We start from the raw sequence: 13300 nt of genomic DNA on the forward strand, positions 1-13300 counted from the left end.
CACAGAAAATAATAAAGGAGATTCCCAGATAATATTTATTTACTTTCTGGAATGGGATTAAGGAAATAGTACATAGAGTAAGATATGTGCTTTTTATGCAAAGACCCAAGTTCTATCCTCAACATCATATGGTTCCATGAGCACCACTGGGAATGACTTTTAGGAAAAAGTCAAGAGTGTACTGTAGTGGCTCAACAACAAACATAATAACAACAAATTCATGGGGAAAATAAATTTAGACATTCAGATAAGAACAACACAGTAATGCCAAGACAAAAAAATACTTGGAATGAAAGGCAAACAAAAGCAGATTACCACAATAAAGACTAGAATCAAAGTATCACTATCACTGTATCACTGTCATCCCATATATCATCGATTTGCTCAAGCAGGCGCTAGTAACATCTCCATTTATCATAGCCCTGAGTTTTTAGCAGCCTCTCTTTACTCATTCCTCCCAGCAGTGCTGTATTGGAGGCTCTTTCAGGGTAAGGGGAATGATACCCATTATTGTTACTGTATTTGGCATATCGAATATGCCACGGAGAGCTTGCCAGGCTCTGCCTTGTGGGCAGGATACTCTCAGTACCTTGCCAGGTACTCTGAGAGGGAGAACTGGCTATAAGAGGTAGTGCGGCCACCAATGCGGCCATGTGCTTCCAGGAGCATTGTTCTATAGTCTCTGTATCTTGGCCATTGATAGAATTACATGGTGTGGGTGTGGGGGAGGGAGTTTGTAGGTGTGGCTGCCTAGCTACTGGAAGATAGGGGATCTGGGTGGAGGAGGCCCAGTCCCGATACGAGCAGGCTTGGAGGTCTCAGCCCCGAGGTCCCACACACCTGGGTTCCTCTCCTGGTTACTTCATGTATGAGGCTCATTTGAACATGTGGAGAGGGGCCATAGGCATAGCTATGGCTGGGTGGTGGAGGTCTTTGGTTGCCAGGGCTCTGTTCAGGGCGGGGAGGGAAACTCAACCCAAGGGGCCCCGATGAAGACAGCCAGGCATGGGGGCAAGAGACTCAGCAAGTATAATCACAGAAAATAAAATAAACCCAAAGAAACGAGGTCAAACTGCAAAAACAACCAAAATTCTCATAGAAAAAAATGGCAGCAAATCACTTATGTTAATAACTTGTCTAAGTGTCGGTGGATTAAGCCCCACCTTGTCAAATTATGCCAAATGGCTATATAGATCAGGAAATAATATTTTATTTTATTTTCTGTGACGTGAGAAAAGCAATCCTGTTCACAATTGCGCCTCAAAAGATCAAGTACCTCGGAATCAGCTTAACAAAGGAGGTAAAGGACTTGTGTAATGAAAACTACAAAACGCTACTTCAGGAAATAAAAGAGGACACGAGGAAATGGAAAGACTACAAAGCGATAGTCATTAAAACAGCACAGTACTGGAACAAAGGCAGAGCTGCAGACCAAGGGAACAGGGTTGAATACTCTAACACACACCCCCAAATATATGATCATCTAATCTTTGATAAGGGAGCAAGAAATGTGAAGTGAAGCAAGGAAAGCATGTTTAACAAAACTGTGCTGGAAAAACTGGACAGCTACATGCAAAAAAATGGGCTTAGACCTCCACCTATCACCAAGTACAAAAGTCAGACCAAAATGGATTAAAGACCTCAACATCAGACCAGAATCCCTAAAGTACATTGAAGACAAGGTTGGCAAAACCCTCCACGATATTGAAGCCAACTGTATCTTCAAAGCTGACACAACACGGGCCAAGCAAGTGAAAACAGAGATAAATAAATGTGACTATCTCAAACTAAAAAGCTTCTGCACCTCAAAAGAAACAGTGACCAAAATACAAAGACAATCTACAGAATGGGAAAGGATATTTACGCAGTACCCATCTGATAAAAGGTTGATAACAAGGATATACAATGCACTGGGTGAACTCCACAAGAAGAAAACTGCCAACCCGATCAAAAAATGGGGTGATGAAATGAACAGAAACTTTCCCAAAGAAGAAATCCGAATGGCTGAGAGGCACTTGAGAAAATGTTCAACATCACTAATCATCAGAGAGATGCAGACCAAAACAACCATGAAATATCATCTCACACCACAGAGACTGGCCCACATCCCCAAAAACAAAAGCAACCAGTGTTGGCGTGGATGTGGGGAGAAAGCAACTCTCCTTCACTGCTGGTGGGAATGCTGACTGGTTCAGCCCTTTTGGAAAACAATATGGACGATTCTCAAAAAGTTAGAAATTGAGCTTCCATTTATCCGAGTAATACCACTCCTAGGAATATATCCCGGAGAGGCAAAAAGGTATAGTAAAGATGACATCTGCATTTCTATGTTCATTGCCTCACTGTTTACAATAGCCACAATATGGAAAAAACCAGAGTGCCCAAAAACAGATGACTGGCTAAAGAAACTCTGGTATATCTACACAATGGAATACTACGTAGCTGTCAGAAAACATGAAGTCATTAAATTTGCATATAAATGGATCAACATGGAAAGTATCATGCTGAGTGAAATGAGTCGGAAAGAAAGAGACAGACATAGAAAGATCGCACTCATATGTGGAATATAAAGTAGCTGAGAGGTACAAGCTTACAATGTTGCAATTTCTGGCAGATATTTCTCTGGACTTAGTTACTAAAATACTAAAATACAGAAATCCAAAACCGTGCGGCTGCTAGTGCGGCCTCTCAACCTCATATCTCTTTATTCTCAACAATGGAAAACAAATTATCAAATGCTTTCTTTTCAGCCGGTCGACTTTAGGGGGAAGAAACTCCAAATCAATAATAGTGACTTTTTTTGTTGAAATATTGAATGTAATCAAAGTAAAGTGAAAGTAAAGTGAAATTTACCAGTTACACATGCAGGATGGGGGGCTGGGGGGGTGGGGGGGAGAGGGGAGTTTACTGTGATTCTTGGTGGTGGAATATGTGCACTGGTGAAGGAGTGGGTGTTTGAGCATTGTATAACTGAGACTTTAACCTGAAAGCTTTGTAACTTTCCACATGGTGATTCAATAAAAGAATAAATTAATAAAAAAAGAAATAAAAAATTATTTTCACAATACTATTGATAATGGTTTCTCATGCACACAATTCCTACATCACACTCATCCCCAGAGTGCCACCTCCTTCCACAAAGAACCCCTTCAAATACCCTCTGCCCTTCCTCCACACACACATCTCACCTCAATTTTGTAGATTAGTTCTCATGTTATGTTTCACAACAGCATTTCCTGCCAGACCAACCAACGAAATAATAACGCAATAATCAGTAAGTCTTGGATCAGAGTTCATGCTTTACTATTTTTTTCTATATGTTCATTATTGTATGGAAAACCACATGTTATCATCTATAGAATAAGTTTCATCTTAATTGCCTATCCTGGTTCCCTGTGTCTGTGGGGTGTCCAGTGGGTGTCTGTGTTGCTCAGATGCTCCATCACACCATCAGCACATCCTGATAAAGAAAAGAACTGAAGGTGATTAAACATAGCTCAGAGGCTGAGTACATACAGCATTTTTTTAATTTTTATTTTTATTTGTTAGTGAATCACCATGAGACAAAGTTACAGACTTACAGGTTTTCATGCTTATGTTTCAGTCATACAAGTACCCATCCCTCCACCAGTGCCCATTTTCCACCACCAATGGTCCCAGCATCCCTCCCATCACCCCCACCCTGGCCCCTTCACCTCACCCTGCCTCTGTGGCAGGGCATTCCCATTTGCTCGGTTGCTCTTTTGGGGTGTTGTGGTTTGCTACAGAAGTATTAAGTAGGCATCATATTCAGTCTATAGTCTATTTTCAACCTGTATCTCCCATCCCTAGTGGGCCCGCCTAACACTCTTTACTTGGTGATCCCTTCTCTATCAGAGCTGCTTCTTCACCTAGCATGTGAGGTCAGCTTCCAAGCTTTGGAATACTCCTCTTGGTACTTATCTCTACAATTCTTGGGTGTTAGTCTCCCATTCTGTTACTTTATATTCCACAAATGAGTGCAATCTTTCTATGTCTGTCCCTCTCTTTCTGACTCATTTCACTTAGCATGATACTTTCCATGTTGATCCACCTATATGCAAATTTCATTACTTCATCTTTTCTAACAGCTACACAGTATTCCATTGTGTAGATGTACCAAAGTTTCTTTAACCAGTCATCTGTTCTCGGGCACTTGGGTTTTTTCCAGATTCTGACTATTGTGAACAGTGCTGCAATGAACATATGGTGCAGATGTCACTTCTCAAAAAATTAGAAATTGAGCTCCCATTTGGCCCAACAATACCACTTCTGGTAATATATCCTGGAGATGCAAAAAAGTATAGTAAAAGTGACATCTGCACCTATGTATGTTCATACAGCATTTTATTTCAATTTATATATGGAAACTGATAAATAAAAACATCTCAAAATTAGACACCAATGCATATAGGTATTTTGTATATGACAAAGGTTCTAAAACATTGACAATATAGTGAATAGAAGTGGTCACCTAGAACACATTTAAAACAAAATAAAGTTGAAGACATACTTTACATCTAAATTTAAGATAAGTCAATTTAGATAAATACACTAAACACTTAAAACTAATCAATAAAATTCAGGATAAATTATTAAAAATTATTTTTGTCTTAATATGAAGAAAGATTTTTGAAGCAAAGTCCAAACTTCAAATAATATTAAATAAGCATTAGAAAGATGATAACAAACATTTTTATATTACAAATCATTATAATCAAAAAGAAAATTAGATGTTAGGACATATTGAGAGTTCATAGCATAGATGAAGTACCAATTTCACACTTGTAAAAGTGCCTGTAAAATGAGTAAAGTCCATGAAGCTAATAGAAAATTGTTATAGTTCATAAATTTACAATATCTAGAAATCAAACATGGCTCTTAAACTATGGAAAAGTAAGAAACTAAAGTTATAATTACATTTTTAATATTAGATGTAGATGAAATGAATGCCACTACTTGATTGATAGGGATGACTTGACTCTCAATGGAATGTATGTATGACTGAGATAGAGTCTCCAGTCATAGCTCCTGGGTGGTCAGCTTCTCCCCACGAGGGCTCCTTTCACTTTCCTCCACTTCAGGAAAGTCCTGCAAAGCCCTCTGTAGTGTCAACTTGAGGATTTGTCGCTGCCGCCGTTGCCTCTTTTGTCTAAAAGAGCCAACAAAGAAATAAATGATGGGGTTGGCACAGCTGTTAACGCAAGCCAGGACTTCTGGGGTTTCCTTAGCATGTAGGAAGTTGTTCACATCATATTCGAAGAACACACCAAGAAACCACTCAATTCCCCAGGCCAAGCCACAGAGGAGGAAGACGAGTACCGTGAGCCCAATAGTCACATACAGCCTGGTCAGCCTTATCTGCTGGGAGCCACACAGCATTCTGAGCAGGAGGGTCAAGCTGGAACCAACAAGAAGCACCAGTAAGACCAGCAGCCATATGCAGATGATGCTATCAAATAGCAGGCACATATAACCATCTACGTTCCAATGCAGTAAGCCACAGTACATTCCTTCCAATATGCTCAGCAATAGGCACAGAACCCAGAGCAGGGCACAAATGACAGCTGACATGTGTTTGGGACGGTGGCAGCGGTACCAGATGGGCCACAGGACCAACAGGCAGCGCTCGGTGCTAATAGCACTGAGAATGCTCAGGCCTGCAATGTAGGCAAAGAAAAACATAGTGGCTAAAAGTTCAGGGATGTCAAAGAAGACGGAGCTAAAGGAGTTGATGAGTCTCTGGAGGGAGAATACAGTGCGGATGGAGAGGTAAAGAAAATCAGCTCCGGCCAAGTTGAGGATGTAGATGGAGAAAGCGTTCCTCTGTATCTGGAAGCCCAGGAGCCAGAGCACGACTGCATTTCCTGCCAGCCCCACCAGGGCAAGGATGACCATCAGAAAGTCCTGGGTTGTGGTTTCTGTATCAAAACTTGGAGGAGGGTCCTGCTCACTTTCATCAAGTGTGAAACTAATCCACCAATCTGTGACAGTTGGATCCACATACAGAAACTCTCCATAGGTGCTCCTGAGAACAAATGAAACAATTATAACCAATCATCACTGATTCTTGTGTTGTGAGGGAATCACTGACCTGAAGTTACAGGGAGAAAAAGAGACTTTGTATCTCATCAGATACATACTCACAGCACTGGGTCCTGGAAATCTAGATTTACATTATTCTTTGTTCTAAAATCTAAGCTCTCTGTACTGCAAAATGGCCCTTCTGCACACATAAGAATGCCATGATCCTAACATCATTATTCATTATCATATCCCACATCATGTCTGCTGTTGAGAAAAGGAAAAAAGGTCAGCTGTATGAGAGAGCAACCAAATTCGAGTTGCTACAAATCTGGGACTGAGGTATCCTCCAGGACAGAGAGGCGATCTCTGATCATCTCTTGAATGTTGTCATAGTTCCTGAAGTAAAAGGGGTTGATGAGGATGTAGAAGAAAAGCAAAATCTCTGCGCCCCCTTATCAAGGCACTGTACTTTTATTCATTACACTGAACACACGTAGTAATTAAGAGTAAGTCTTTTTTCACTCCCTTATCCATTCAAAAGGGCAAGAGAAATAGCACAGTGGGTAGGGGATTTGCCTTGCACACGGCCAACCCGGGTTCGATTACTCTGTCCCTCTTGGAGAGCCCGGAAAGCTACCAAGAGTATCCCACTTCCACAGCAGAGCCTGACAAGCTACCCGCGGCATATTCAATATACTAAAAACAGAAGCAACAAGTCTCACAATGGAGACGTTACTGGTGCCCGCTCGAGCAAATCGATGAACAATGGGACAACAGTGCTACAGTGCTACAGATCCACTCAAAATTCAATAATCTAGTCATACCTGATATTTGTCATTGTTGTCAAAATTCTCTGTAATATCCCCAGCATCTGGCATTTGTTTCTTAGAGAAAATCTAGTGCCATATTTTCATTGATCCAGGAAAATAAAATGGATCTTGAAGAGACTAAAGGATTTTCCTGAGATATTGGTGTGAAGAGCATGCCCAGTATTGACCCTGATCCTGTGGTCCTGAGAAATCCCTACTTGTTCTCTGCTTATTCATGATTGGAGAAAAGCCCAAGAAAAATAATCTTTTGATACAGATTTTGAAGAAGATACGGTATGGCAGTCCCTGCTAGCTGCCTTCAATGTCCATGCATTCTCCTCTTCTCAAGCACAATGCTTACTCCTGGGAGTTTGGGAAAAGACTGTTTACTGAGCCCTGTCAACCAGTGCAAGGGGATCAGAAATAAGGTCCCACTGCTTATGCCCTTTTCTGGAGCTGGATACTGATGTGTGTAGAAATCTAGATAGGCTCATATAAGATGAATAATACTATCTCTAAGAATAACTAAAGTCACTGGTGTCTCTTTGTCCAAGGTCAGTAAGAACAATCTTAATAACTTCTGTCTTGCTTAAGTTACTGTTATCAGACAATACTTTCTTTGGTACCTCCTTGACAACCAAAATAATAAAATTTAATAATTAAAAATAATCAGGAGAATCAATTGATTGGCTGTCCCTAATAAATTTTGATATTGATTTATCAAACTTCAATAATTTAGACATACCTGGTATTTGTCATTATTGTCAAAATTCTCTGTAATATCCCCAGCATCTGGCACTTAGTCTCCCAAATCTAATAAATCATCTCATTTCAGACCATTCATTTTTCTGATTTTCTGAGAGACAGAATGGAAAAGACTTTGCAAAGCAAGATAAAGGGAGTGGGATTCTCACAGCACTTTAGGCAAGGAATGCAGCTTATTTTAGGAAAGAACCTATTTCTCACAACTGCAATGTGTAGATGGAGGTGGAGAGTATTGAAAGGCTTATGATAAAACTAAACATTGTTGCTGTACTATTTCCAATATCTGTGGATGAATCTGCCAGCCCCAAACTTTCTAGTACATAGTTTATGCCTTTAAACCTTGTATTTTCCCACTTGACAAGCCCATGTGAATTTCATAGGTGGAGCTATGTGAACATGCAAGAGAAAGGAAAGGAGAGCTTTAGCAATAGACAATTAATCAATGTACCTTTCCTGCATTATTTTTTCTGCTGGAAGTGATCAGATGACCTGTGCTGAAGGGAAGAGACCCTCCAGAATTGAAAGTTGCTAGAGGAAGCTTCTCTGCCTTAGGGAGAATCTCGCATGACCAAAAGTGACACTCAGAGCTAGAGGAAATACAATCAAGATACACATCAGTCCTTGGTTTTCTAGGTGAGATATAGCTGCAATGAGAGTGTACAGTCGTGTGAATCAAGACACTTTTGTGGGTTTTTTACAACAATGGATCTCATTATATGTCTGCCTCTCGTCTGCCCCGCCCCACAAGTTCTGATTCTCTTCCCAGCAAGTTTTTATTGTTTTAGAATCTGTCTGTTAGCTTTGCCAGGAACAAGATAAGCTTGGAGGATGGTATTGGTCACTTCCATACGTTGGTGTGACTTCCACCCTCCCATCTATGACCACTGGAGCCACATTCAGAAAATCCCACTGTGGTCCTGAGAACAAAATGACTGTTGCAAATGTTGTCATCACTGTATCATTGTATTACTGTCATCTGGTTGATCGTCGATTTGCTAGAGCGGACTCAGTAACGTCTCCATTCATCCCATTGTCATCACTAATTCTCATAATATAGGGGAATCTCTGACTGTATGTTACAGGGGAAAGGGGAGTCTTATTTATCTGGTATTATGGAAGGCCACCAACAGTAGAGTCCTGGGAATGTGGATTATTATTCTTTGTTCTTATCCTGGGCTCTCTTTCCTTAAAAAAATTTTTTTAAAAAATCTTCTACATTTGTGGAGATACCATGCATGGCTCTAACATACTGACTGACAGTTCTGGCCCAGGACATGTTCCCTGTGGGAAAGAACTAAAAAGTAATATTGCTGCTGTTTGGGCAGTGATAGACTGTGAATCTAGTTGTTTCATATCTGGGACTGAGGTGCCTTTCAGTAGCAGGAAATTGGAAGGCACAAGCAACCTCAGGGAAGAAGAGTGGTACCCCCACTGGGGAGAGTATAGATCGAGATTCAGAGTCCTGAGAGGATTAAGGTCTCCTGCTATAACACCTGGGCACACTGTGATGCTTACTGAGCCCAGTGTCAGCCCTCTAAAGCATGTACTGTTGCTCTGTTCACTAATGTTTCCCAGGGCCTAATTTTTGGGAGGGACACAGTGAATTGTTAAGAATCTTTTTTCAACAAATAAATAAAATGAGTAAATGGGAATATTGAGGTAGTGAAAAATTTGTAATAAATTTTAGAAAAGAATACAACTTCAAAACGAAGTCTTTAAAAATATGTAAACAAATGAATAAAAGGTTATTTCCTTACCATTTATTCTGTCTAAAACAAAATACTGCTTGAAAGAAATCTTCACATGCGCATTAGTAATGATGAACTTGATGGGGTCTCTAACCCAGCCTATGGCTCTAATGGTTCACTAGAAGGGTTTAGTACAATTTAACGGAAAGAGGTGGAGGTGGGAGGAAGGTTGTCTAAGGTAAGACATAATAACTCAACTAAATACAGGGACTAGGGGATTAAAAATAACTAAGGCATATTAATGAAGGTTTAATTATAATAATTATATAAATACCATTTATATCACATATACCACATCTCCACTATGTGATTTGAACTGGAATTTTCTTTGCACTTTGAAGAGTTTTCATTGGATAAAAAAATGGAAAATGGAAAAGTCTCTATGTTGTACAGGGGTTGTGATGGAAATATAAAGGTTCATGTGAATTCTTATCAGACAGCGGAGGGCAGGGTTGTCATTTGGAAGAATAACTGCTAGTTCTCCTTAATGCTCTTTTTCCTTGCTCTTCCTCAGGGATGTATATTGATATGTTCAAGAGACCACATCAGATCATGTATGATAAACCATATTGTCTTTAAGTAGAGAGTAGAATATTGGGAAGGAATGGGGTCCTATGTCTTGGGTGATAAGAACAGTCAGTAAATTATATCTCGTTCAATTCACTATTTTAATGTAACACTTCCTCTGGCAACCTAAACCATAAACTATATACATATAAATGCCTGTGTATTTATATTTCCTACTTAAAAAAATCCATTCCCAAGTCATAATGATAATGATGAGAGATTATTTCAAAGACATGAGAGCATTTCAGAAAAAAAGGAAAAAATCAACACAGAGGTGTCAAATAAACAAACTGAAGGGGTGGACTAAAAAGTTTATTCAGTTTATGGAGCAGGATACAGAAAATATCAACCAAGAGAAGATAACTCCTTGAAATCTTTTTTTTTCCCCCTCCGTTTCTAGGGTTAGTGAAGGAGAGAAAATAGCCTGAGATTGAGAACAAAAGGAAATCTATCTGGGGTCAGTTTCTGGCTCTCACCAGTCAGCCTGTGAGATCACAGTGGCAGAGTTAGTCTGCCTCAGAGTGGGGCCGTCTCCAGTGACCCTTCCCTGTAGCTTCAGCTACCACCACAAACACAGCTCAGCACTCCCTGAGTTCTGGAAAACTCCTCCTCCCTGAGTCTGGGTCTAGTCACATTAAGGCACCTTACTATTGTTTTCCTTTGGTGGTAGTGCTCACCACACCACTTAGCTTTCCCAAAACATAACCACAGTTATGAACTCTTCCTTAATGAAACTTTGACCAGGGGCTGGTCACAGCGGGTAGGGCATTTGCCTTGCACAAGGCCAACCAGGGTTTTTATTCCATATGGTCCCCCAAATACCGCCAGGAGTAATTCCTGAGTGCAGAGACAGGAGTAACCGCTGTGCATCGCCAGGTATCACCCAGAAAGAAAAAAAAAAAAGAAAAGACAGAAAAGACACTCTGATCAATCGCCCTATTTTAGGTCATTTGTTTAGTTGATATCTAAGAAATAGAGGGGGGGGAAAGCTTTGAAAAATCATCATCATCCCGTTGATCATCGAATTTCTCGAGCCGTCTCAGTAATGTCTCCATTTGTCCTAGTCCTGAGATTTTAGAAGCCTCTCTTTACTCATCCTTCCCAACGATGCCACATTGGAGGCTCTTTCAGGGTCAGGGGAATGAGACCCAGCATTGTTACTGGTTTTGGTATATGAATACACCATGGGGAGTTTTTGAGGCTCTTTCATGTAGGCAGGAAACTCCCAGTAACTTGCCAGGTTCTCCCAGAGGGAGAAGTAGGCTATAAGATGTCCAGGCTTCCAGGAGCTTGGTTTTAAGTCTCTGGATGTTGGCCGTTGGTGGGATTACATGACGCCAGGGGCAGTCCCTGAGTGTGACTGCCTAGCTACTGGAAAATGGGAAATCTGGGTGGAAGACGCCCAGTCCCAATCCAAGCAGGCTTGGAGGTCTCAGCCCCAGCTTCAGGTCCCACACACCTGGGTCCCTCTGCCAGTACCTTCATGCATGAGACTCTTTGGAATGTGTGGAGAGGGGCCTTGAGCATAGCTATGACTAGGCTCCAGAGGTCTTCGGCCACGGGAGCTCTGCTAAGGGAGGGGAGGGAAGCTGGAGCACACCCCCTCTGAGGGGCCCCGGGGAAGACAGCCAGGCACTTCTGGTTGGCTGGTTGTCTTGAAAAATCATTAAAACTAATGTACTTCATCTAAGGATGCTTGCACATATGCCTACCTTGATCCCTATTTCAGAAAATAAGATATTTCTTATGCAAATGTGAATGTCTGGAGGGTTAGGAAAACGGGGAAGAGGATACAATAAAACTGAGCACTGTTATTTTGCTATCTCTGATCTTCCACAGCTGAGTCTGCTAGCCCTCAAATTTCTAGTAGGAAACTGAAATCTTTATTCCATCTTATGCTCAAACTCCTTGAGTTGGTATAGATGTGCAATAAGAGGATAAAACTGACTTAGAAATTTAAGGAAAATTTCTAAGAAATTTAAGAAAAACATACCTTTTCTCCATTTTCTTGCTGGAAGTGATCAAAAGACCTGCACCCAAGGGAAAAGACTCCCGGGATTGAGAGTTGGTGGGGAAGTCTTCTCTGCCCTGAAGACGACCTTGCCTGAGTTGAAGCAGAAGGTGGGGCTGGAGGAAGTGAACCAAGATGTACATCAAGTCCTTCATCTCCTATCTAGGGCCCCGCTGGCAAATGGCAGTGCAGAGTTTAGTGAGTCACACGTGACCCCTCATGAGATTTTCAACATTTGATCCGATTATGTGCCTCTTTCTCATCTACCCATCCCTATGGGATCTGACTCCTTTCCCTGCCAATTTGTTGTTGTTGTTGTTGTTGTTGTTGTTTTAAAGCCTTTGGCTGTTAGCTGTCTCTAGGGGAGCAGCACCAGCATGAGGCTTCCTTTGGCCCTTAGAGCCAAGAATAAATAAAGCATAACCTTCTTTTTTTTTTTTTTTTTTTTTTGCTTTTTGGGTCACACTTAGCAATGCTCAGGGTTACTCCTGGCTTTGCACTCAGGAATTGCTCTTGGCAGTGCTTGGGGGACCATATGGGATGCCGGGGATCGAACCCGGGTCAGCCGCATGCAAGGCAAACGCTCTACCCATTGTGCTATCACTCCGGCCCCGATAAAGCATAACCTTCTTACCTGTCATCAAGGCCCTCTGTGACTCTCCCCTTTCATCATTATAGTAAGTAAGGCATGAGGTGTACATTTTCTTTCCAATTAACAAATAAGTTCTAATTTCTTTTGCACAAGGCAATAAATTGCTTTTATTCAAAATTTATTTGATTTTTTGGGGCTGGAGCGATAGCACAGCGGGTAGGGCGTTTGCCTTGCACGCGGCCGACCCGGGTTCTAATCCCAGCATCCCATATGGTCCCCTGAGCAACGCCAGGGGTAATTCCTGAGTGAAGAGCCAGGAGTAACCCCTGTGCATCGCCAGGTGTGACCCAAAAAAAAAAAAAAAAAAACCAAAATTTATTTGATTTTTTGTGGTTGTAGATTTTTGTTAATAAACATATACTCCTCTATTTTTAATTAGCCAGTATTACTAATAAAGCCAATACCTCCTGTTACCAGATCATAAGATTTTGGGATATAGCAATTACTTTAGAATTATCAGAAGAAAATGTGTGATCTCGTTTCATGTCATGTTTGGGGTTGATGGAGTTTCTCTGATTTCAGGTTACCATTATTTAATAGAGCAGAATATCCCACAATTATCTCTCCAGATATTGTGGAATGGCTCGAACACAGCTCTGAAGCCAAGCTGCTCTTTGTGACCTCAGACAAACTCATCTGTTTCAGTTTCTTCCATTATAAAACTGAGATGATACTACCAATGTCAAAGGTTTTTATGAAGAGT

At 41.0% G+C, this 13300-nt stretch overlaps 1 protein-coding gene across 1 annotated transcript; it reads right to left on the reverse strand.

Annotated features, from left to right (window-relative positions):
- Positions 1–5040: 5040 nt before the first annotated feature.
- LOC129405953 (mas-related G-protein coupled receptor member X2-like) lies at positions 5041–12100 on the reverse strand. The gene is made up of 2 exons (XM_055143677.1): positions 11928–12100; positions 5041–6046 (listed from the first exon to the last, which is right to left on the reverse strand). The coding sequence occupies exons 1-2, from the start codon at positions 12098–12100 to the stop codon at positions 5041–5043; spliced, it is 1179 nt and encodes a 392-aa protein (XP_054999652.1).
- Positions 12101–13300: the final 1200 nt, after the last annotated feature.

Source organism: Sorex araneus, chromosome 6, assembly GCF_027595985.1.
Source record: "Sorex araneus isolate mSorAra2 chromosome 6, mSorAra2.pri, whole genome shotgun sequence".
In the NCBI taxonomy this organism is placed as follows: Eukaryota; Metazoa; Chordata; class Mammalia; order Eulipotyphla; family Soricidae; genus Sorex; species Sorex araneus.

Excerpts from the sequence above, each read along its gene's own strand:
- LOC129405953 (XM_055143677.1), bottom strand. The coding sequence starts at position 12,100 with ATGAAGGACTTGATGTACATCTTGGTTCACTTCCTCCAGCCCCACCTT. Across the intron at positions 6,047-11,927 it reads AGCAAGAAAATGGAGAAAAG|GAGCACCTATGGAGAGTTTC; the intron begins GTATGTTTTTCT and ends ATTTGTTCTCAG.